The 22,536-nt window shown below is 40.9% G+C and overlaps 1 protein-coding gene across 1 annotated transcript in view; it reads right to left on the minus strand.

Annotated features, from left to right (window-relative positions):
* Positions 1–518: 518 nt before the first annotated feature.
* The window catches only part of LOC121642954 (tyrosine-protein kinase CSK), a 50,562-nt gene continuing 28,544 nt past the window's right edge, over positions 519–22,536 (minus strand). Inside the window, exons 2-13 of the mRNA XM_041990044.1 lie at positions 22,066–22,149; positions 17,732–17,845; positions 15,904–16,016; positions 11,521–11,740; positions 6,264–6,357; positions 5,700–5,765; positions 5,506–5,605; positions 5,281–5,371; positions 3,620–3,693; positions 2,826–3,021; positions 2,314–2,400; positions 519–2,004 (exon numbers count right to left, since the gene is read on the minus strand). Of these exons, the coding sequence (XP_041845978.1) occupies positions 1,822–2,004; positions 2,314–2,400; positions 2,826–3,021; positions 3,620–3,693; positions 5,281–5,371; positions 5,506–5,605; positions 5,700–5,765; positions 6,264–6,357; positions 11,521–11,740; positions 15,904–16,016; positions 17,732–17,845; positions 22,066–22,080 (1,353 nt within the window). The 5' untranslated portion in view covers positions 22,081–22,149 and the 3' untranslated portion in view covers positions 519–1,821. The remainder of the gene's footprint in view (positions 2,005–2,313; positions 2,401–2,825; positions 3,022–3,619; positions 3,694–5,280; positions 5,372–5,505; positions 5,606–5,699; positions 5,766–6,263; positions 6,358–11,520; positions 11,741–15,903; positions 16,017–17,731; positions 17,846–22,065; positions 22,150–22,536) is intronic.

A 22,536-nucleotide genomic window follows, 5' to 3' on the forward strand; every position in this document is an offset into this window, starting at 1 on the left:
ATTAGTGGCAACGGGTCTGATGGAGGGATGAATTCTCCACAGGATCTATCTCATATTATTGAAGCATGTGGAACCATTTTAAAGTCAGAAAACAGAAGAAAAGGCCTCCAACATCCAAGAAAGAGCTCTAGAAAGTCCTTCAAGAAGCCTGAAGAACTACTAAAGACTACTTAAAAGAAATGGCAGGAAGGTTTGCCAGAGAGGGTTCAGACTTTGTTGAAAAAATAAGTTCATGCCAAAAATTGACTTACAGTAAATTACTGCATATATTTAATGACGGGCAACTCAAAACCTTTGCACTGTACATGTCATTTAGTTGAAGGAAAATCTTTAATGCTCTACTATTCACTCTGCAGTTCAATCTCAGAAGAAAAAAAAAACTTCATATAAACATGCACATACCCACACACACACACACACAGAGGGGAGGTGCTTGTTTGAAAAGTCATCTCACACACACTCACTTTGGTTTACATTCACACAGAGATGGATATAATGATGCAGGTGTTCCCAGTCTGTTCAGATGGAATGATTTATTCATAATCATGATAGCATAATAAAACAATTAACATTGAAAGCACTGACAGTTGAACCCAAGGCCTCTCACACACAGCATGCACCACCCCAACCCCAGAGTTCAGAGACACCCAACATGTTGAAGGCCAAGACACTCCTGGCTCCTCAGTCCTTTTCTGTTCTGTCCCGCTCAGCTTTTTTCCTTGTTCCTTTTTTTTTTTTCCTTTTTTTTGTAATCCTTTAAATATATTTTGATATAAAAACAAGCTCACATATGATGAATCAACCATGTTTGTGAACTGCCTCTCCCCCCATCTTCTTCCCATGTTATAATCCTGCCCCCCACCACTACCACCCTACGCCACTCTTTTGGGCTGCAAACATTAAAACTGGGCCCCAAATCCCCTCATTTCCTGTTCATGTGCTCTTCATGGACACGTGGGAGGGGGGGTAACCAAAAGCAGCCAAAAAAAAAAAAAAAAAAATCTGAAGTGGGGATGATGGAGGTGGGGGAGACAACTGTAATAATAATAAAAAAAGAAAGAAAAATAAACTCCCTGAAAAAAAGAGAAAGCAATAAAAAAAGATTGCCTTAAAAAAGTAATAAAAAATGAAACCTCAACAGTCCAATTAAAAGAAGAGTTGGAGGGAAGTCTGGCGCCCTGTAGACTGGAGGCACTTTGGCACAGAGCGAAGGCCCCACACCTGACAACACGACCGAGGGGGGAGGTGAGGAGCGAAGGAAGGATGGAATGGCAGAGCTGGGCTGAAAGGCATGCAGAATCACATGACGATGTGGGGATCCAGGAATGATAAAGGAGGGGTGGGGTGAAGAAATAAGAGCACCTGACAAACGTGGAGGAAAAGGCCAGCCCCCCCTCCAGTTAATGCCATGTTTCAGGGGGGGGAGGAGGATGAGGGGTAGAAACACAAAGAAGAAAGAGGGATCATGAAGGTGGAGGAAGAAGAGCAGCTTCGACCAGGTGATGGTGAGAAAGGGAGGAGAGGAAGGAAGGGGCAGCGGCCTGTCCAGAGAACAGGAAGTTGTCTGGCAAAAGTTATACAACACAAACAGAAAAACAGTCCTAGTGTGGAAGCAGAGGACGGCTGGTGGACGTCTGAGGTCTGGGGAGGGGGGCACAATATGGCAGTCCCACAAGTCAACAGGCTGTGCAACCAGGAGGAAGGTGCTGTGGTCCCACTTCTCCTTCTCCTCCTCCTAGTATCCATCTGTGCTGAGGTTGCATGTTGCCCCTCTTTCTCTCTCCCTTTACGCCCCCGCTCCCCCTCATCTGCACCTCCTCTTCACAGGTAGAGCTCCTTGGCTCTGATATGCTGCAACTTCTCCCTCAGCATGCGGAAGGAGGGCCGTATCACGGGGTCCAGGGTCCAGCACTGCTTCATCAGGTCGTACACCACGGGCGGGCAGCCGTCTGGGGCATCCATCTTGTACCCCTTCTCTACCCGTGGCACCACGTCTTTCAGCGGCTGGGAGACGCACACAAAGCAACATTTAGAGCCTGTTTCATCAACAAGTCATGTGACAAGTTAAAGGTTATTCTTCATAACAAATAACCAAACATGGAAGTTAAAATGAGAAAGGAGGTGATGCGTGCAGAAATAACTGACACGACATACTGAGCTGCATTTTCACCACCTGCTCCATCATTTATTGGTATAAACTAATTATTCTGAGCTCTGAGGGAACCAGACATTACTCTAATGTGGAGCAAAAATAAACACTGAAGCCTGCCATCTGCTGGTGTGAGCTGCAGAGAGCCAGAAAAAGCTACTCACAATTCTAGGGTAAGGCACACGGCCAAAGGAGTAAATCTCCCAAAGTAAGATTCCATAACTCCACACGTCCGACTTGGTGGAAAACCGCTGTTTGGACAAAAACAAGAGATTTCACACACTTAGAACAAAGAGAGTTAGAATCAAACCCAGCCAACCAAAATGGGTCTGGTTCTGATCCCATTTCAGGAGTTCAAATGAGCAAATACAGCTGACACAATTACCAGCCATTCCACAGTGTGACAGAGCAGCTGCTGCCTGAAGCTAAAAAAAAATTAACTTCAAAAAGTTGCAGCTCATGTGCAAAGCCAGTGGAAATTCAAATTCAGCATGCAGTGAGTGAGTGTGTGCGTGTGGCTGCAGATATTAAAAGCAAATGTAGGGCAGCAAGTTTTTTTTCATAACCTTGTACATCTTAGCGCTACAAAAAAAATTAAGATGAGACTCCCAACTTCAATCCTCAAGCAAACAGAAATAAAGAGGAGGCTTTGACCCATCAGTCCTCCTCCTCTCACCTTCTCTCTTAGTGCTTCGGGGGAGGTCCACTTGACGGGCAGCTTGGCAGTGTCCTGAATAGAAGAGGCCTCTTTGGTGAGGCCGAAGTCGCTGACCTTGGCGATGTTGTCGTCAGACACCAGCACGTTACGAGCTGCCAGATCTCTGTGGACGAAGTTGTTGGCCTCCAGATACTCCATGGCTTCACACACATCCCTGACAGGAAAGGTGAGATGATGAAGGAGGAGAGGATGACTGAGCTGATAACTGTTCACAGATGAGCATGTGTTCCTTTACATGTTAATAAAAATATTATCAACAGTTAACTGAGAAAAATGAATTTAGTGGTTCCAGAAATGCTGCTCTGAGGGGACAAAAAACAAAACAAAAAAGCAGCTTCCTGTTAAATCAGCTTCCTTCTTTACTTGTTTTGTGTCACGCAGGTAAAAATCTATTCACTTGCACTTCTCTAATAAGTTGAGTCAAGTGTTACCCGGTTCCTGCTGAAAATGAACCACGTAACACCTCATAGTAGACTCATATGTTACCACCCACTGATCTGAATGTTTATGCCATATTTTTTCATCATACGCTTGAATGCAGCATGAGCGTAATTACTGTTTAATCAAGAACACGTAACTTTAAAACTATTAACCTGAAAATAAAGTTAATCGTTAATAAAGTTAATTTACCAAAGAAACACCCTGAATAATGTTGTTTTTTTTAGCCAAAAAGCTGCAAACAGAAGATGTGTTTTAAGTCCTGACAGGTAAAGCAGGAATTTCTGATTTTTATGCTTTAACAGTTCACTCACAGTGAGAACTTGAGTAAGCAGTCTCCACCGAGAACGGTCCGTCCTCTGGAGCGCAGGTAGTCCACTAGGCTGCCCTGAAAAACATAAACATATGACTGCGTTACATGCGGTAGATTTAGATAGTTTGTTTTGAACATCAAACTGGTGAGGTGGGATTTTAGAAATTTCACTGCCTATATGTTAATGAACTAAAACAGGATAAATTCATTAGTCCCTCTAGGAATTTACAATTTTGTGATCAATTAACACAAATTGAGCCAATCCTCGCAAGTTCTGCATGTCCTTGTAATTTTGTCTTATCACCACTACTCTGACTAATCTCAGCGCTCATTTGACATTACTTTATATACGTTCATCAAATTTACTTCCATGTTCCCACATTATAAACATGCCCACATGTGTAAGAGAAATGCATCACATCTGCTCTCTAAAATAACTGCATGCATGACACTTCCTCCCATGTTTAGGGAGGGATCTAGTTCCACTGGTTGAACGGCTGCCTCACATACAGAGCAGCCGGCCCAGGTTCGAATCCCAGACTGGGGCCTAGTTTTTTTTGTTGCACTCCCCCCTCTCTCTCTCTGACCCACTTCCTTGTCAACCAGCAGTTTATAAAAAGGCCCCAGAGCCTAAAACTACTTCCCCAGCGTTGACCATGAAAGTAGAGGTAAGCTGTGTTGTACTGCTGCTACATTGTGGTGAACAAAAAACAAAAGATGTCAACTGACAAACATTTTTCTACAGTAAAACTCCTCCAGAGAACATCTGAAATGTGAGAAAAAATGAGACAAATTTCCATGAAGATTCAGATCTGCTGTAAATGCTGAAAGAATAAGAATAAATATAATCTTGCCATCTATTTGAACAATAAGTTGCAGCTTTAAGAGCATTCTGCTGAACACTGAAAAAAACTTCCAGTGTACTTATTTTAATAAGCAATGTTGGAATATGATAAATATAATATCAAACAATACATTTCAGTTACCTCTGCAAGGAAACAAATACTAAAAACCATTGCAACTTCAAAAGGGACCCCACTGAAAGAGATTACAAATGTAGTCAAAACAAAAACGTTTTACTCATCACCTAACTCATTGCAGCTTTTCGCAAAAGATTCTGCAAAATCAGGTATTTTAGGTCACAACAATCATAAATAAAATGCCACAAAATTCCTGGAGGGACTGATTTATATGAAACATGAAAGAAAAAACCAAAATATGACGAGATTCTAAAATGATTTACAGCAGCTGATAAGTTGATATCTGTAACCAAAACTACAACGTCATTTTGAAATAGAGTAAAAATGTGAGCATGTAATGACATGCACACTAAACCACATCCTGAACATGCTAATTAGACACATTACTCGGAGGAAAGCTTTCATGTTTACACATTATCTAAAAATAGATTGAATGGCCAAAGCTGCAGAATAACAAATGCAGCTAAAAAAATTATAGACTGAAATGAACCATCTAGATCTGGAGAAGTATCAAGGACTGTCCATATGAAGAAAGATAAATATACCAATAATTATGTATGATGTAAAGATTGTCCCTGTTAAAATGGAAGGATTGATGGAGGAGTTTGCATCATGTGACAATGATAAAAAAAAATTGATAGTGGCAGATGACATCATTGGCAGAGTGATGCATGCGGCTGACCTTAGCCATGTACTCTGTGACAATGTAGAGACTGCCCCTCTCTTCGACAATGACACCTAGCAACTGCACCAGGTTGTTGTGCCTCAGTTGCCTGTACAAACACACAAGAAGTAGCAAAACATACAGTCAGCATGCAGAAAATATTCTGAATTCTGAACAAATTTTTAAAGAGACACAAACACTTCACAGGTTATGGGGGGGGGGGAGCCAACAGCTGGATCTTACGTCATGACGGAGGCCTCGGCGATGAAAGCCTGTGCTGTCGCATCATTTTTGATGCACTTGACTGCCACCTTGGTCCCTCTGTAGTCTCCCACCATCACATCTGAAACAGACACGGAAAAGTTTTATTCCGTGTTATGGGATATTTTCTAAGGCGACTTTTTATAAGCGGATTACAGAATGAATCAGTTTCTCACCTCCAAACTCCCCTTTGCCAATAGTCTGGAGGAGTTTCAGCTCCTTTCTATTCAAGGCCCAACCACCTGCCAAGAAGGGACAGAGGTCCATTTAGAAATCCTGCTGCAAGTCTGACAGAGCAGGACAGCTGGCTAGGTATTCAGAAAACTGAATCACATATTCACTTTCACTTTAATGACACTTTACTTCATGTTAAAGTAGGAATTCTACTTTTAGAATCATGAATCTTTCATTTAATTTTTCATCATTTTTCATGCTGAGAAAGCTGTCAGGCCAGATGGGAACATGAGGAGCAATGAAAACAGACCAAAGAGGAGGAGGAGGAGGAAGAGGGTGATCCAGATTGACCTTGAGTGTTGGTGAAGCCTAGCAGTTGTTTCCACACACAAAAAGATTAATCATCCTCTGCTGACTAATGCTATTAGGCTGGTGATGATAGCACAACCTTAAAGGAGATGTAGGCTTTGTTTATACAGTGTGTGTGTGTGAGTGCACAAATGTCCTTGTGTGTCTTGGTTGCAGAGTCCCTGTAGAGCAGTTTAATGAGCTCAGTGTGCCCTTACTCCTGGAGAACTCGTCCTGAGCCGCCACTGTCCCCTCCATCAACTTGGGTTTAATCAGCCTGGTACAAAGGCCATCAGCGTCTTTGGTGTAGTGCTGCAGAGAGAGAGAGTTTGGGAAAATTAAATACTTCTTTAAAACAACAAAGATCCAGGTTCTCTGTTTCATCAAAAGGTATGAGGGAAATTTCAATCTTTTAACATCTGAAAGTCTAGTATATTTACTGTCCTCTCCCACTGTGGAGCTAGTTGAGTGATCAGGGACTGATATTCAGATATTAATCCAGACTGGCAAATCTGTATACGAGCTTTTGATATTCAAAACAAAAGCAAGGCCGATGTTTCCAAAAACAAGAACAGGAAGGTGGCAATTGTTGTAATATTTGATGCAAAGAGGCTCCTTTCAAAGAGACTCTGCATAGCAGTTTTAACCGTTATCAACATGCATCAGTGTTGGAGGCGGAGGTTTGTCTTGAGGGAAAGAATCCATGCCTCATTTCCATATAAAAAGATGGAAGAAAGTGGGGGGAGCACGTTGAGAGGATGTGCAGCCTTTTACCCTGAGGAGGATCAGGACATGTTGTTCAATGGAATTTTAAGAGAGGCTTCGTCCTTCTGAGGAGGGGAGTGTCTAGTGGACACGCTATGTTTGTAACTCTAATGTAATGCAAACTTGAAAAGTCATACATTTACTATGATTTTAGCTCAGTTCTTTCAAAATGAATGTGTGGACTTAAACAGGATCAACAACAGAGCCGCAACTTAGAATTAACCTGCACAAATTGTGCAAACAAAATGTTTTCATCATCAGAAAGTCAAAAACCCGAAGCATCTGCAGCGCTCTGCAAGAGGCTGACAGCGTTCACATCATGTCATACTGGGGCATCTGAGTGTGGAGGGGCTCCCCTGCTGGGAGATATGTGTGGGTGTGAAAGAGGTCAGTGCATCTGACTACAGCCAGACACAACTAACTAAACAAATCAAGCATCTACTCATTGTGAAATCAGATTAGATATCATCATTGCAAATCCAGGTCAAACAATTAATTTAGCCTCTCTTGTTTTTAAAGAAAGAACTTTGCAGGCTTGATGATAAATCAGTGTCCCTCTCTCACTGTAGCCCACTTTACACTAGTACAGATCACAGACTGCAAGTTAGCATTACAACCACCAGGGGGTAACATTGTGCAGGAAGGGTGTAATCTCACTGAATAATTCAGCACTGAGTCTGAGGAATGGAGCATGGAGTCACACATATAAAACAGCCACCTCATATATGCATCTAGATTACATTCTGCTTCTGTCTATGATAAACCTGTTCTATTTGTTAGTGCATATGCAGCGATGATCTTTTTAATGAAAGATCTTACAGCAATACTGCTTGTGTAACATGTTGCAATCATTTATATTCAGTTTGACACATGAAAATGTATTTTTGGTACAAAATCGTCTTGGCTAAATAAAGATGGTCAGATATGCAATAAACAAAGAAGGCTGCAATCACCATAGTAAAAATACACAATGAGTGCACAACAGACAACTTTCCATTGTGCAATTACACCACATGCAGCTATCTTTGGTTTTTATCACAGGCAGAACAACACTGTGGGTGTGATGGCTGCCGGAAAGCAAGTCCGCAACTGTCAGTAACAGTATGAGTATGCACGATGAGTATATGCCATGTGTGTTTGCACAGATCTCTGTAACAACCTGCTGTGACCAACGTAGTCATATCAGGGGAACAGTAAGCGGAAAAACACAAGAATGTGAAGAATCCTATCGTAGGCTATTTACAGGGGAATGCAGACAGGCTACATGATAGAGATGAAGAGACAAAGAATATGAGACAGCAGAAGAAAGCGAGAGGTGGATAACAGAGAGAGAAGGACAGAAAGCAATATGCCAGGTATCCACAAGGGAACACAAAGAGAGGGAGAGACAGAGGGAAGGAGGTGGAGAGAGATAGTAGAGCCAAAACCGAGCCTGGAGGGTGTGAACGAGAGAGGGCTGGAGAAACAGAGATTGTGGGTGGCTGATAACAAGAATGCACCAGGGATGTAGGGATGGTCTCACTGCCAGCTGGCACATTCCTCATGTCCACTTCCAACGTCCCGCAGGGTAAAAAGATGAGGCCCAATTAAAAGTGTGATAGCCGCCAATCCAGCTCCACTCTGTATCTAAGGGGATAAAAGGCCTCCCTTCCTCTCTCTGCCACCATGTGCCCTGTCTTTCTCTCTGTGTCCTTCCTCTGAACCTGCTTTCAGATAACAGTCAGAGACTGAGAGGATCAGACAGCTTTTTGAATGTGCACTTGAATCTGGGTTTTTCTTTTTTTTTTTGGGAAGTCCATGTGGATACTCAGTGTGTGCGAGTCTTAAGTTTATAGAGTTATGCAACTATGCTGCTGCATGTCATGGCATAACTTAATTTTATCCATTATAGACTATTTGGATTAGGAATTTACACTATTTGGATTAGGAAGATGAGAAAGGAAAATAAATATGGGTGCCAGAATATCCAACCGACCAGTCATACTTTTTTGGAACCCTTCCATAGGGGTTGCAATCTTACTGGTCTGACCCAAAATGGTGAAGCTTGACACACTGCAATCCGTTGGTCAAAAGAGTTATTACTTCTTGTGCGACTCAGCAATGAGAACCAAGTGTTAACAACAATCCCACTCTGCCTTGAACAGTTTCTTCGCACGCTTTGACACCAAGCAGCAGAAGTACCGTCCATCCTTCATAACCAGAGCTGCAGCATCAGCCCCTTACCCTGCAGCTGCACCAAGTGACCTCCACCCTGAGGTGGATCAACATAAAAAAGGCTGCGGGTCCAGATAAGGTGTCAGGTCGGACGATAAAATCATGTGAAGACCAACTGGCAGAATTTCTTCACTCTCTCCACACAGGGCTGCTCTGCCATCCACCCCACCAAAAAGGTAGTGAAGTTTGTGGACAATACCACCGTGGTGGGTCTCATATCCAACAATGATGAGACCCACTACAGAGAAGAGGTTCAGAGTCTCCCAAAATGGTGTTTCAAGAACAACCTGGTTCTTAACATCAACAAGACAAGGGAGATCATAGTAGAATACAGGAGGTCCAGGAAGACGGAGCATGCTCCTGTCTACATACACGGAGAGGAAGTGGAGCGTGTGGACGGCATCAAGTTCCTGGTCATCCACATTTCCTCTGACCTCTCCTCGATTGTGAACACTTCACACCTAGTGAAGAAGGCCCAACAACAGTTCTTTTTTCTCAGGAAGTTAAAGCGAATGGGACTCTCTTCTCAGCTGCTTGTGAACTTTTACAGAGCCACCACTGAGTCCCAAGTCTCAGTGTGATGGTGTGGTATGGCAGCTGCACAGCACAGGACAAGAGGAACTTAGCCCGGGTGGTGAGGACAGTTCACCACCCGGGCCGCCATCTACCAGATCTGGACTCCATCTACACCACCTTCTCAGAAACACACACACTATCCTTGCACAAGGATGCACTTTATCCACCCTGTAAATATTACTGTCTGCTCTGAATTCTCTTATTTTCTGTAAATACAGAGGTGTTCTTATACCTTTTATATGTTTGTTTCATTTATTTATGTGTACCTGTTATGTTATATTATATATATATATATATATATATATATATATATATATATATATATATATATATATATATATATATATATCAGGAGGACGGTCAATATGCTGCCAGTTTTTGACGTTTTCTTGCATCAACATACCTGATCCACATGACAGCTTGTTCTTCAAGTTCTGCACAAGCCTCTAATGACCCATTAATAATTTGACTCAAATGTATTGCAGCATGTAAATGTAAAATCCGCAGGACAGTGCCTCAAACAGGTTGACAGTTGAGGATCCCTGCACTACTAAAGTAATAACAGGCTAATGTTTACACAGCTGTGGCTCTAAGCTTGTTGCTAACCTAAATGCTAACATTAGCTTCGTATTACAGTGACTAACCTCTCCAGGTGTATTTTAAGGTGCATGATGGTGGATGTGGTGTATCCAGCCACAGACGTTGAAGTTTGCTGGTATTTATTAAATTTTTAATACCCAAAAGTTACAGTAGGGGCTGCAGCAACAGCTGCGTTCACCCGTGCCGTTTTTCAAGTTTTTTTTGCAGACGCGTCTGTGTTTGTGTGACGTATGTACGGAGAAATGACAGCAGATTACAGTCAGTAGATAAGAGATCAGACAGAGATAAGTCTCCAATAAAACCTCAAAAAGTCAGTGGATTTGTCACTACACTTGCTTTGAAAAACAGTCGCTATAAGGGTCTAGGAATACTCTTTAAATATAGCAAAAGGGTTACTAAATTGGCAGGATTGGGCTGCAATGGCGGTGGGTCTACTTCCAGTATTTCTCCGGATCCACAATCAGAAGTGGCACAAGTGTGTTGTCTTTGGAAGCATGTAAATCACTGTTTGTTTTTTCTTTGAAGCCAAAATAAACATTCTATGCATTTTACAGCTGCACTCTGCTTTGCTCTGCCATGTTTCCTTGTTCAGCTGCGGTCCATAGTCCTACCCTGTACAGTGTTAAACTCCGTCATCAGGGTGGAAACGTGTGATCATGTGATATCATGATTTTACATTTTCAACTGGTGTCAAAAATTGTACCGGTATTACTGTGAACGATATGTTATTGCACACCCCTACTGTGAAATAAATACTTAAACATCCAACAGTTGTACATGTGCATTCAAAAGTTTAGAGAAGGTCTAATTAAGTTCACCTGTTAAGGTTTTAGTGCATTATGTGCACATACAAAGAGGGCACAGGTGGGTCAAAGTTGATATGCCTCTGATCTGGCAAAGGAGAGTAGACAGAGGTACTACAGACCCTCAGAACTCACCACTCTGACAAATGATGTGTGAAAGCACACACTGATAAAGTCGCCTCTTGTTGTTTGACGTGTACATTACCAAAGAGGAACAGCAGTGGGATCACACATAAAAGAGGCTGGTGACTTTCAGGAAGAAGGAGGAAGCAACTACAGGAACATGACTACTGAATCATATTTACAGACATAGTGTCAAAGGTCAAAGGTTTTGTTTACTAACAGAAGGGAAGTTTGCACAATTTGTTAGTTTAACTCAACACTGAGCTTGCTATGTTTAAAAGTGGACAATTCTTCTTTACAGCTGCCATTCAAAATGGTGCCATGTGTTTGAAAAGTATTAAGTGTGGATAAAATGAGAGAAGAAATGACAACTGTGCATTTAGTCACCACGCACCTCCACCAGCTGCATGAGATTCTCAAAGTACTCCTCTTCATCGATGGTGAGTTTGCCGTTGTGGTAGATGATGCGGTAGTGCTCCACCTTCCCGTCGCAGCTGACGCACAAGGTGTAGTCACCAGGATAGTTGGTGCTCTCCCTCACCAGGAACAGACCCGTCTCTGGAGGGTAGAGGAGCCGCTCTGCCTGCTCACGAGTTATCTTCCCATGAAACCAGCTAGAGAGAGGGGGGAGAGCTGAGAATGTAAGGACAAGCCAGGGACACAGGCAGTGACAGCTGTGAGTGGCCACACATTGATGCTAATGCAACTACAGTCTTATGACTTCTTTCTCTCTTTATCTTAAACAAGGAAAACACTTGGAAGAGGATCCGGCAGGCTAAAATCCCTTATATCTTCAAATATGATCGCCAGGGGTGTCCTGATCTGAGATTGATATTGGAAGTAGGTCCTATATCAACGGGAAAAAAAATGGTATCGGATTATATCGGCCTGCATAAAAATACCTCCGATATAAGCAGTCCATCCGCTTCAGCAGTTCTATCCTGCAGCGCCCGGATTCTGCATGCAGAACCCACGTGATCACAACAGCATGTAAGCAAAGTAACAAGGAGCAGAAGCGATGTCAGCCATGTGGGAGTATTTTTCCGTTAAAGTCCGAAAAAGACGTTCCAGCTGAGTGCAACACTTGTAATGCACAAGTTTCCCAAAGTGGAACAAAAACGGGAAGTTTAATATGCCCAACCTTATCATGCATTTGAAGTAGAATCACAAAAAAAAAAAAACTGCATTAGGATTTTCGCAGGACCACTGAGGTGAAGAAACAAACTTCTGTCTCCTTCAAACAACCAACGCTGTCCGAAAAAATTGCAAAGTGTGACAAACTCCCACGGGATGGCAAAAAGGCATTAACTATTAGACAGCCAATCAAAATATGTACCTATATAAAATCTACTATTCGAGATAAAAAAATGATAGGAAAAATATAGATAAAAAAGGATAAACCTGAGCAGTCAGTACAAATTCTAGTAAATGTTTTGGATAGAACTCACAGTATTTGTTTCTGAACAATACTGTCTGCCCACAGATGCTTCACATGAATGCTGGACATCAGACTTCTATGATGTCACAAATGTGATGAAGGCAGTGTGGAAAATTTGTATATAAAAAGAATGACCCACAAATGAACAGATTACAGCTGTGACTCGGTTCCCATTGTTCATTTAAAAGAGCCGTTCAAAAGAATCGATTCGTTCATGAACGTCACATCTCTATTAACTATAACAGAAAAGATAGGCCAGTTTATTGTGCTCGATGACCAGCCCCTGTCAGTGGTAAGTAATGTCGGGTTTAAACGCTTGATCGGGCACCTTGAGCCTCGCTCCATTATATATACATTTTATATACTGACAGTATAAAATAACTAAAGTGACTTTGAATTGTTTTTTTTGCACTTTAAAAATTTAACTTTTTGTTTATATTTGATCTGTTAAGGTTATTTTTCAGGGTCCTCTAATTTATTATTTATTTCATTCACTTGTATAGTTTTATGTTAAAGATTCAAATTTATGCAACCCATGATTAATAAATGAGTGTTTTTTTCCTCATAACTACTGTTCCTGACTAGTCTCTGAGTAATATCACTTGATCAAGCCTTTTCTCACATTCTGCACTACAAAATAGGTCAAAGTACATACGATTCATGCTAATATCGTATCAGATTAATATCAGTATTGGCCAATACTAATGGCTGCAATATCGGTATTGTATCGGAAGTGAAAAAGTTGTCAGGACAACCCTAATGATCACACCAATGGTCTTCTTATTAAAGAGAGATTACAGAGAGATTCACAATTTTTCCCTGAAATGAGAAGTGAAAAACAAAAAAGAAGGGCGATAACGCGTAGCCGGCAGCAGCACTTCCAGTGGCTCAGTTTCAGCAAAGCAGAGGTGGGGGCTTGTCTTAGGGAGCCACAGCGAGAATGTACCTGGGCCCAAACAACAGGAAACATGGCGCACACACACACACCCAAACATGCACACACAGGCAAGAAGTCTGGGGGCAGAGTCGGAAACTGACATGCAGGCACTGCAATAACAGGAAAATGCAAAAACTGCTCAGACGAGGCAGGGAGCAGAACAAGCTGGGTAACCCATTCCTACCGGAGGTCGGGGAGACTTAGACATGGATTGACTTTTCAGCACAAGCCACAGTTTAAAAAATAAGAAAAGAAAATAAAGAAAGGGGCAGAAACACTGGTCAGGGCTGTAAAGAATTAGCGTTCCTGTTTCAGAGGCCTGATGGTAACATAAAGAAGCTGGATTACACAACTGCAACTTTCTGTTGGGTTTTAGTTGCAGCAAATAAATTGACACAAAGTAGGAAGTGTTTATATATTCTCCGTTAAATAATACTTCTACATTTTAACAATTAACAGAACACTGCAGTGTATTCCTTTGACTTATTCCAGTCTTTGTGTCATGGGTCAAATTAGCCACCAGCAGTAGCCCAAATATTGGTTCTTTCCAAAGGCGTTGGCTGGTCAATGGGTGGTAATTAACCGCTCTAATTGATTTATCATGTTTTCCTCTGGCTGTCTTCATCAAGCCCTCCTCCTCCGCCATATATGGCTTTCTGAGACAGCAGAGACCCTTGTGGAAAAGCAGCTTAATATAGGTTGAGTTGATTAGATCAGCGCAGGCAGCTTCTCTGATGGACAGCAGGTCTTTCACTCCCACTAATCTGAGAGCAGGAGCCAAGTAGAGTGGACGGCCACAGAGGCTATCAGTGAACACACACACTTGCTGCTTTGTCCCCAGAAATTGACTGCAGTTTTCAGAAATGACTTCATATGAAAAGAAGCGAGAGTTAAAAAATTGTGGTAAACAACTTGCTCAATACAACATTGAAGGGAAGAAGTAGGACAGCAGGATTAATTGCTCTGTCTTTCTTTAGGATGATGCAAGTCTGCCACAAGGGGGCAGCAGACAGTCTAGATGGCAGTGAGGGGGGGACAGGACACTTTCTGCTGCAGAGTATGAACCAGCTTGGGGACAGAAGACCACAGCTGAACCCTTATGTAACCCAGAATAGAGGGAGAGGTCTTCTCTGAGACATCTGTTAGTAATTCATGACTAAATCAAAATGTCCCTGTGGGTTATAGCCAACTGGCTCCAGAGGAACCACTTGCCATAGTTAGAACATTAAAGAAAAACTTAAAAATGCACAGATCTCAAAGGCTGCCATAAGAACCTCAGGTCATGAGAAAAAGAAAAAACAAACAAACAAAAAAAATAAATAAATAAATAAAAAGCTTGGAAGTGAATCCTATCTTTACAAAGAAATTCAAGGCAATAATTCTAGTACATGTGGAGCTTGTTTCTCTGGGCAAATAAAAACAATGACAATAACGCACTACAAAGAGGACTGAAACAGTCTGCAAGACCAAATGAACAATTACATGATCAATAAACGTGGCAATGACCAACTGTGGCTAAAGCCACATTAAAATTAAAAGAGCAACTACTCAGCTGTAGCTGTATAAGCTATGTTTATAAAGCCATCACAGCTTAACAAGGCGAGTGTAAAGTTACCACTGGGCCCCTGCAGATAACACACACACAGCATGCCAGAGCTGGATGACACAGTGACACAGTTTAAAACGGTGTGGACAGACAGTACGAGGGGTGGCAAAAGGAGAGGTTAAAGTTTTCAGCAGCAGCTGATGAAGAGACAAAGGGTCAAAAGTCCATTGAATACTTCCTGAAAACAAGAAGAGTCAAACTGCATGCTTCAGCATCTCAGTATGTAAAGGTCTCAAACTCTTCTGGTGAACCCATTTCCTCCAAAGAAATTGAGGGCAATGCTTGAAATGTTATACGAGTGAACAATGGAGGGGCTACCGAATGGCCGATATGTATCTCTGCATGAGAAAATCATGTCTTTCAAGAACAATTTGTCAGATTTTCTTTTGGTGCGTTCATTATATCATAGCTAGCTTTTGATGCTGCTGCTTGCCGTTCCTGCCTTGTTTAATTTGCATACAACTCTTCTTAGGCTGTCCTCTTTTTGAACTGCTGCAGTTCAAAGAGCCTGAAATGTCACTCAGATGTAGCGTCTGGCCCGTGTGACAGCAACACAGATAATGGAAGAGACAATAAAAAATAAGTTTAAGACTAAAAGAGAGAATTTCCTTTGTTTGAAGTCAACACTATATTTTCCCCTCACTGCAGGGTGTTATACAACTAGTTCACAAACTTAAGCGCAAATGTGAAAAATGCATTTCTGCTGCATTCTGACATTTTCAGAACAACCAGCTGGTTTTATAACGTTTATACCATGAATTACACAGACACAGTGTAGTAGCACTCTGATACTTACGGCATGAGGCTGAGTTTCCCTCCTGACTTGACTCCCTCCCTTTTCTGGACATAGTTAGCTGGAATGGTACCCTCTCTGCCCACCGTGTTCTTCGCTCTGTACCAGTTTGGATCCTGAAACAGTCAAAACGGACCATGAGTTATAGCATCTGAAATATTCAGGGCATTTTGTAGGTGAGAGGCCTTCCTATCCCTCGGGTCTCTGTCCAAGTACAGAGATTTAAAGTAGAGATGGAGTAGTAAAACCACAAATGTAGTTGACTACATGTAGTGGGGAAAGGAAGCCAAAATCCAACACCACTGCTTCAATCCAATATTTGAGGGCTTATTTATTGGAGATACATGGAGAGATGCTGTGCATCTGAAACACTGACAAACCAAAGAGAGCCTCTGGTTACAAGAAATCCCACCGACTGAGGCTACAAAGCTGTTTGAATTCTGTAAGTTGGATGTCCTCAGATTATCAGGTAGGTACAAAACTTAGCTTTAGTTTGGCACTAAAATACAAAAAAATAAAGATAGGAGTCATACATCATGGATATAGCTTTCAAATAATTGCAGCATTTTTCTTAGAGGAAGTTCTCCGGTTACATTGTATGTATATAAAGACCTTTCAATAGAAAATCCACAACTGAGGGGCTAAATCTAACCTCATCAACTGTAATAACTAGGGATTTCACAATTACTTGATTTCACAATTAATTACAGTATTAAATGTCATGATTAATTAGTCACTTTCCATAGAAGACTATGTCCCAACCATACATGTAGATCAGCATAACTTGTGCACAGAACGAAAACAAAGTGACATGACATCCACGTGCTACAGTTTGTGGTCCTTAATCAGCATTCTAAGCAGCAGAAGAGGTGTGGTTGAGCGAGAAAATATAGCAGAGGAAGAGTTGTTCTCTCCAAACAGATGAAGTCAAATTTGATGGATTTCTTTTGGATATAAAAAATGACCAAGATGCCACTCTCCAGCCTGTAAAGCAATCATAACATAGCTGCAGTAAAAGGAAAAAATAATGAAAAGGTTGTGCATAAATTATGATAAGATATATAAAATCATACAAAATAAATTAATTACAATGATTAAAAGCAAAAAAAGCAGCCTAGATAAGTCAAAAGATACCGTGTAGACTTCATGCATAGACACATGAGAAAAGAAAGGTTTTTAACTTGAATTTAAAAGTGTAGGTGAAAGTTTCGTCTCTACTGGCAGTTTGTTCCACTTGTTTTCAGCCTAACAGCTAAATGCTACTTCTCCATGTTTAGTCTGGACTCTGGTCTAGACTAACTGACCTCAGGCCTCTGCTAGGGTTATAATCTTTGAACACATCTCTTGTACACTACCAGTAGTGTTTTAAAATCTGTTCTGTGACTGACTGGAAGCCAGTGTAAAGATTTCACAACTGGTGTGATTGTTTAGATCTCTCCTAGTTAAAACTCTAACACTTTTTTGTTTACAAAGTAAAGGCGATTTTGTTGGAATGGGACTTCTTGGTTACTTTACTTTGGCACCATATTTTGGTATGTTGGCATCAAAATATGGAAATAAAAATAAATAAATCTTGTAGACATATGAGGAGTGTTCATGTGATTTGCCACACTTGCAGTGTTATGAAATGAATGCAGAAAAATAGTTATAATCGTAATATTGTGTTTATTTCCTTGACAAAAACCCTACTAAGGAACTATAATTGTGACATTTCTAGTGGTAACTGTTGAGGAAATTAACTCAATCAGTACATGATGGTGAATATAATATGACAGCAGATCTGGCCAGTTTACTGCTACGACTGTGTATTGTGAGACACCTGCTTTCTTACCCTGGTGGCTCCAATGATGGTCAGTACATCTCCTTTACAGAAGGGCAGGTCTTGTTCATTTGCCGTCTGGAAATTATACTTGGCTACACACTCTGTGCCAGTCGACCATGGCGCCTGCAACACACAAGACACAGAGGAATAAGCTCAGTTTGGAGCGAGGAGCTGAGTAGAGCTGGTTACAACAAGCAGCAACAAATTCGAAGTTGGGGGTAATGAGTTGCTAAAGGGGGGCATGGAAATAGTTAATCTGTTTTCAGTTCGACTCAAGGCTCATTCAATAATCATTAACACCACAATCTGAAAGGGCAGCTCTTGTTCAGAATGCATCTGGGGATTTTATGTTCTTCTCATGTTCATTAAAAATCTGAAACATTCAAATAAACTAACCTCAAATATTAAGTGATCAATGAAATTTGATCAAACCATCTGAGCAGATACAGGCTTCACTGTCATTAAATTTGCAAGCCTCTTATTATTTTTTTCTGGCAAGTCTAATCTGACAGGAAAGCTGAGTGTATTCAGTCTGGACTGTTTGATCAGCTCCCTAATGTGATCGAAATCATGCCTGAATATAATGAATCTGATGAAATGACAAAGCCAAAGTACAAAGCAGCAGGTGTGAGTGAGTAAGAGGCTTTATTCAAAGTAGTCTCAGTTAACAGTGATCATGAGTATTAGACCACTGCTGATGGCAGCCCCTGCACACGGGTGATAACACAGACTCTCCTGTGCCATCCATTTCTAAGTGGCCAAATGAAGTGAATAATCAGTAAAATAAAAAGTATTTTAGGTGGGAATTTCCTTCATATTCTACAGTAACCTTCATACACAGCTAGGGGGGAAAAATCGGAGCTAAATTTAATGTCAAGTTGCACTTCCATCTTTTTAACAACGTCCTCTACACTGATTAGCAAGAAAAGCATCAGGACCAGCTGAGTGATATGGTGTAGGACCCGTCATGCAAACAAAACAGATCTGACTATTTAGATCATGGGCATGCAAGTAGGGTGTCCTCCAGTGAGCAAGACCAGAATGACGTCAAATGATCCGTAGCTTCCAGGGTGAGGCATCCCATCTCAGGTCCATTGTGTTAGGATGTGGGGAGTTCGCAGGTTAGTGGGAACACTTTGGGCTCTGTGTCATGTTTTTTTTTTTCCTGGGGGGGTTCTTGTGATGTTGTGGGGTTTATTATACCACTGGAGGAATTTGTTGTCTCTTAGCATCTAATGTCACGGGAGGGCGTAAGGGTATCAAGAGTAAGATAGATAAAATGCACTGAAACAAATGTTTTTAGACCAAATAGAAATATATGATACAGTTAACATTTTTAATGAGAATATTTATTCAAATCAGTGTTATGTGTTACAGCATTAACATTCAGAATATGTTTATAGACGTATATCTAGCTCTGTGTTTACCATTTTTATCATTTACCACAAATTAGTACCGCTGAATTCCTGATAGTCTTTCCAGTTTCTGTTACCAGCCACAGTAAAGGCCCATTTATGCTCGATGCAGAAGACTGATACGGACAGACAGTTTCATCCGTCTCCTGCGTCGGTTACGGGTGTAATTTGGTCCGTTTTTACAGAGCCCACTAGTGGAAGAACTGACTTAACAACCATGGCAACACAAAAGACGCATGGAAAAATGAGGACGGAGATGTATGACAATGTTTGAAACGGACGTCTCTACGTATGTTAGACAGCATAAATGGGCCTTAAAAGTCTGAAACAGTACATGAAATGTCACAGTATGGGTACCTTGTTGTTGACACATTTCTCATAAAAAAAGACTTATTCAAAGCCTTAACCACATAAATGTCAGGTCTCAAGGTTTGTCAGGACAACACTGTAAAGGAGTTATAAATATTTGTATGACTAACTTCGCTTGTCTGTGGTCTTACTGGGTACTTTTCCAACACAGGAAGCTTTTCAGATTTATTTCAAAGTATTAAATGTGGTTCTTCTTCTTGTTTATGTCTGCTTTGCAGGAACTCCAAAGCAGACAAACATCAGGTGAACACACTCATTTCTCAGCTTTTAATTAAATAAAGTATAAACTAGTAAAATCTTGAACATATAAGCAACCATTGTCAATGTTAGCCTCTGCAAAGCTAAAGTAAGCAGTGTGATGATGAAACCTTGGGTTTATGGAGAAGAAATATGATAGAAAAATAAATTTCTATTTTTCTAAATGTTGTAGCAAACAGTGCATATTTTCTGTTAGCGCTCCTCCTCCAAGTAAACTACTTCACAAATTAATGTCTACCATCATTCAATTCATTTAAATCACATAAAGTCACAAAAAAGTCTGTTTAACGGTTTATTGTTTGTATTAAATCTTACAGCTGATGTTGGGAAATATCAACTGCCAAGAGAGCATCAGTAATGTAATTTGACTTTTTAACAGTTAGGAAGAAAGTTTTTCCAATAAGAGTTATTTTTGTCCGTAGCAGACAAACCTAAGGCAGAACATATTAAATAAACTACAATAATTCATGTGCTAAGCTTTCACAGAACTTGCAGTTATCCATGGCATGTCATTCATCGCGGTTAGATTTTCAAGAGATTTCATAAAAGACTACAAGATATCATCATCCCAGCAGCTCAGATGAACAATACAATCACCAGTTTCATGGTGGGACTTTCTTTCACTAACTCATTATAAGACCAAAATGTGAGATATGGTGAAAATATAATCTTCTGTTCAAGAATTACAGCATTTTCTGTTCTTGTGACTTGAACATACAACGTCAGGGTCTGCACTGCTGCCGAGGAACAGACGACAAGAGATGAGACACAGATTTATCCCCCTCAGAGAAGAAAAACCCCAGACAAATGCAGTGGTTATGCACCATTTTTGGGACATGTGGTACAAAGAATTAAAAATAAATAAATAAATAAAATTAAATTGGAAAAACAAAAAAACAAAAAATAATAAATAAATAAACTGGCAGCTTAATCTTGGTGAGTATTCTTAACCAGTTACTTGTGGCCTTCCCACTAGTACCCCCTCAGCCTTTGTAGGTGTTCCCATCAGGACTTTCCCGGGCAGAGTAGATACATTTTTAGCACCTACTCAGTCCGTCTGGGTTCTGAAGGTGGGGAGCAGGGCTGAAAATGGTCAAGATAGCATGTCATGGGATGAGTCATAAGAGCAACTCCGGACTCCGCCACCACTGGCAGCAACGGCAGTTTGCGATCCTAAGTGTTGCGTCCTCTCTGGCTTCGCTCAATAAACCATTTTCTGATTGTGAGCATTAAACCAAGCAGCATGTAAATCATGAGCTCGATGTCCTCCATTGTTGTTCCGTGTGTATCGCAAACAAATTACTTCATGATACCACCTTGTTAAAACCTCCACCCACACTCTCTCCCGAGGCTTACTCCTCACTTACTCCTCTATAAATCATGGCAATTATTTTTCATAGGCTGGTATTGATAATTCAATATGTGAGTTTGTGAGAACCCGCCCTGCTGTGCTCTGAGGCTGTCCACAGTTGAGACGTAACAGGTCACTGGAGCAGTGGCCATGTAGATGCTGGGCGCACTCTGATGGTCTCCTCTTTTCTCTAAGTCTGTTTGACTCAGATGGACTCATGGTGAACCGATCTGGAACTCCCTAGTTTCTACTTTTTAAATAAATTACAATAACCACGTTTACTTTTTTGATTTGTTTTTAAAGCAATTCGTGCTGTTTAGTTTATCCTGCAGTAACCTAGCAGGTTTCTGTTTCAGTCATTTGTCATACCGCTCTCACTCATGTCAGACCACCCTTGGAAAAAAAAAAATCTATTTTTGTTTAGTTTTAAATTTATTTTTAGTTTCAGCATCTGTGCATTTCTCTGAGCCAGTAACATTAACTGTGATGATACAAGATTTATGGCTGTTCCACATGATAAAATAGCAGACTAATACTTATTTTTCTGGTTACCTCTCTGATCAGCACTTTGATCTCTCAGTCTTTTAATGTCCTCTTCTTTACAGAAGGATTTACCATTGTTGACTGACAACATGTGACTGGAGGCGTTACAGTAATCTAAATAGTCTTTTTCAGCCTTATTAGCTTGTGCATTCATGCCCAGCTTCACATTTAATAAGGATTTTTGACAAAGAAAATGTGTGTAGGATCAGGTGTGTGCATGCTTGTACACATGTGCCAATTTTTGGCCGACATATTTTACCACGGCCTGTTTTTCAGTTTGACAGCTGCACAATCTTACCCCATGAAACCCCTAAACCTTTAAGTTCAGCAGGCAACTAAACAAATTACCACATGGTGTTATGAACATTAGAATGACACAGACATGTTCTGTTATTATTGGCTCTTACATGGATCCCAGACATGATGAGGGGATTTGGGCAGCAGGTGTCCTCAGGCAGGCAGTGGTCACTGTTCAGCTAGTACCATCAGAGCTGCAACACACAAAACAAAGGCATTAGGAACACAATTAAAAGCATGGTGATGTTCACTTGTTGCATCTATCTTTACATAATCAATGGTACTGATTTTTATTTAGCACAAACCTTGTGCAACAACAGTCATTGTTTAAAGGTCATTAAATCTGTAAAAGCCTTTTTTTTTTTTAAATAATATACCTTTTTTAAGCGGGTGTGTTTACACATGACAAGCTGGCATCATGGAAGCTGCCACTCTTAACAACGCTGTCAGTTAACTGACGCAATGACAGTGACCTGATGTGTATGAGCACACAGTAGTGTGAGGCTGAGCCGCTCTGTTTGGTTTTGTAAATTATCAAGAAGGAACAGTGGCAGGTTTTTAAAAAAATTTTAAGCCAATAA

Source organism: Melanotaenia boesemani, chromosome 1, assembly GCF_017639745.1.
Source record: "Melanotaenia boesemani isolate fMelBoe1 chromosome 1, fMelBoe1.pri, whole genome shotgun sequence".
Classification (NCBI taxonomy): domain Eukaryota; kingdom Metazoa; phylum Chordata; class Actinopteri; order Atheriniformes; family Melanotaeniidae; genus Melanotaenia; species Melanotaenia boesemani.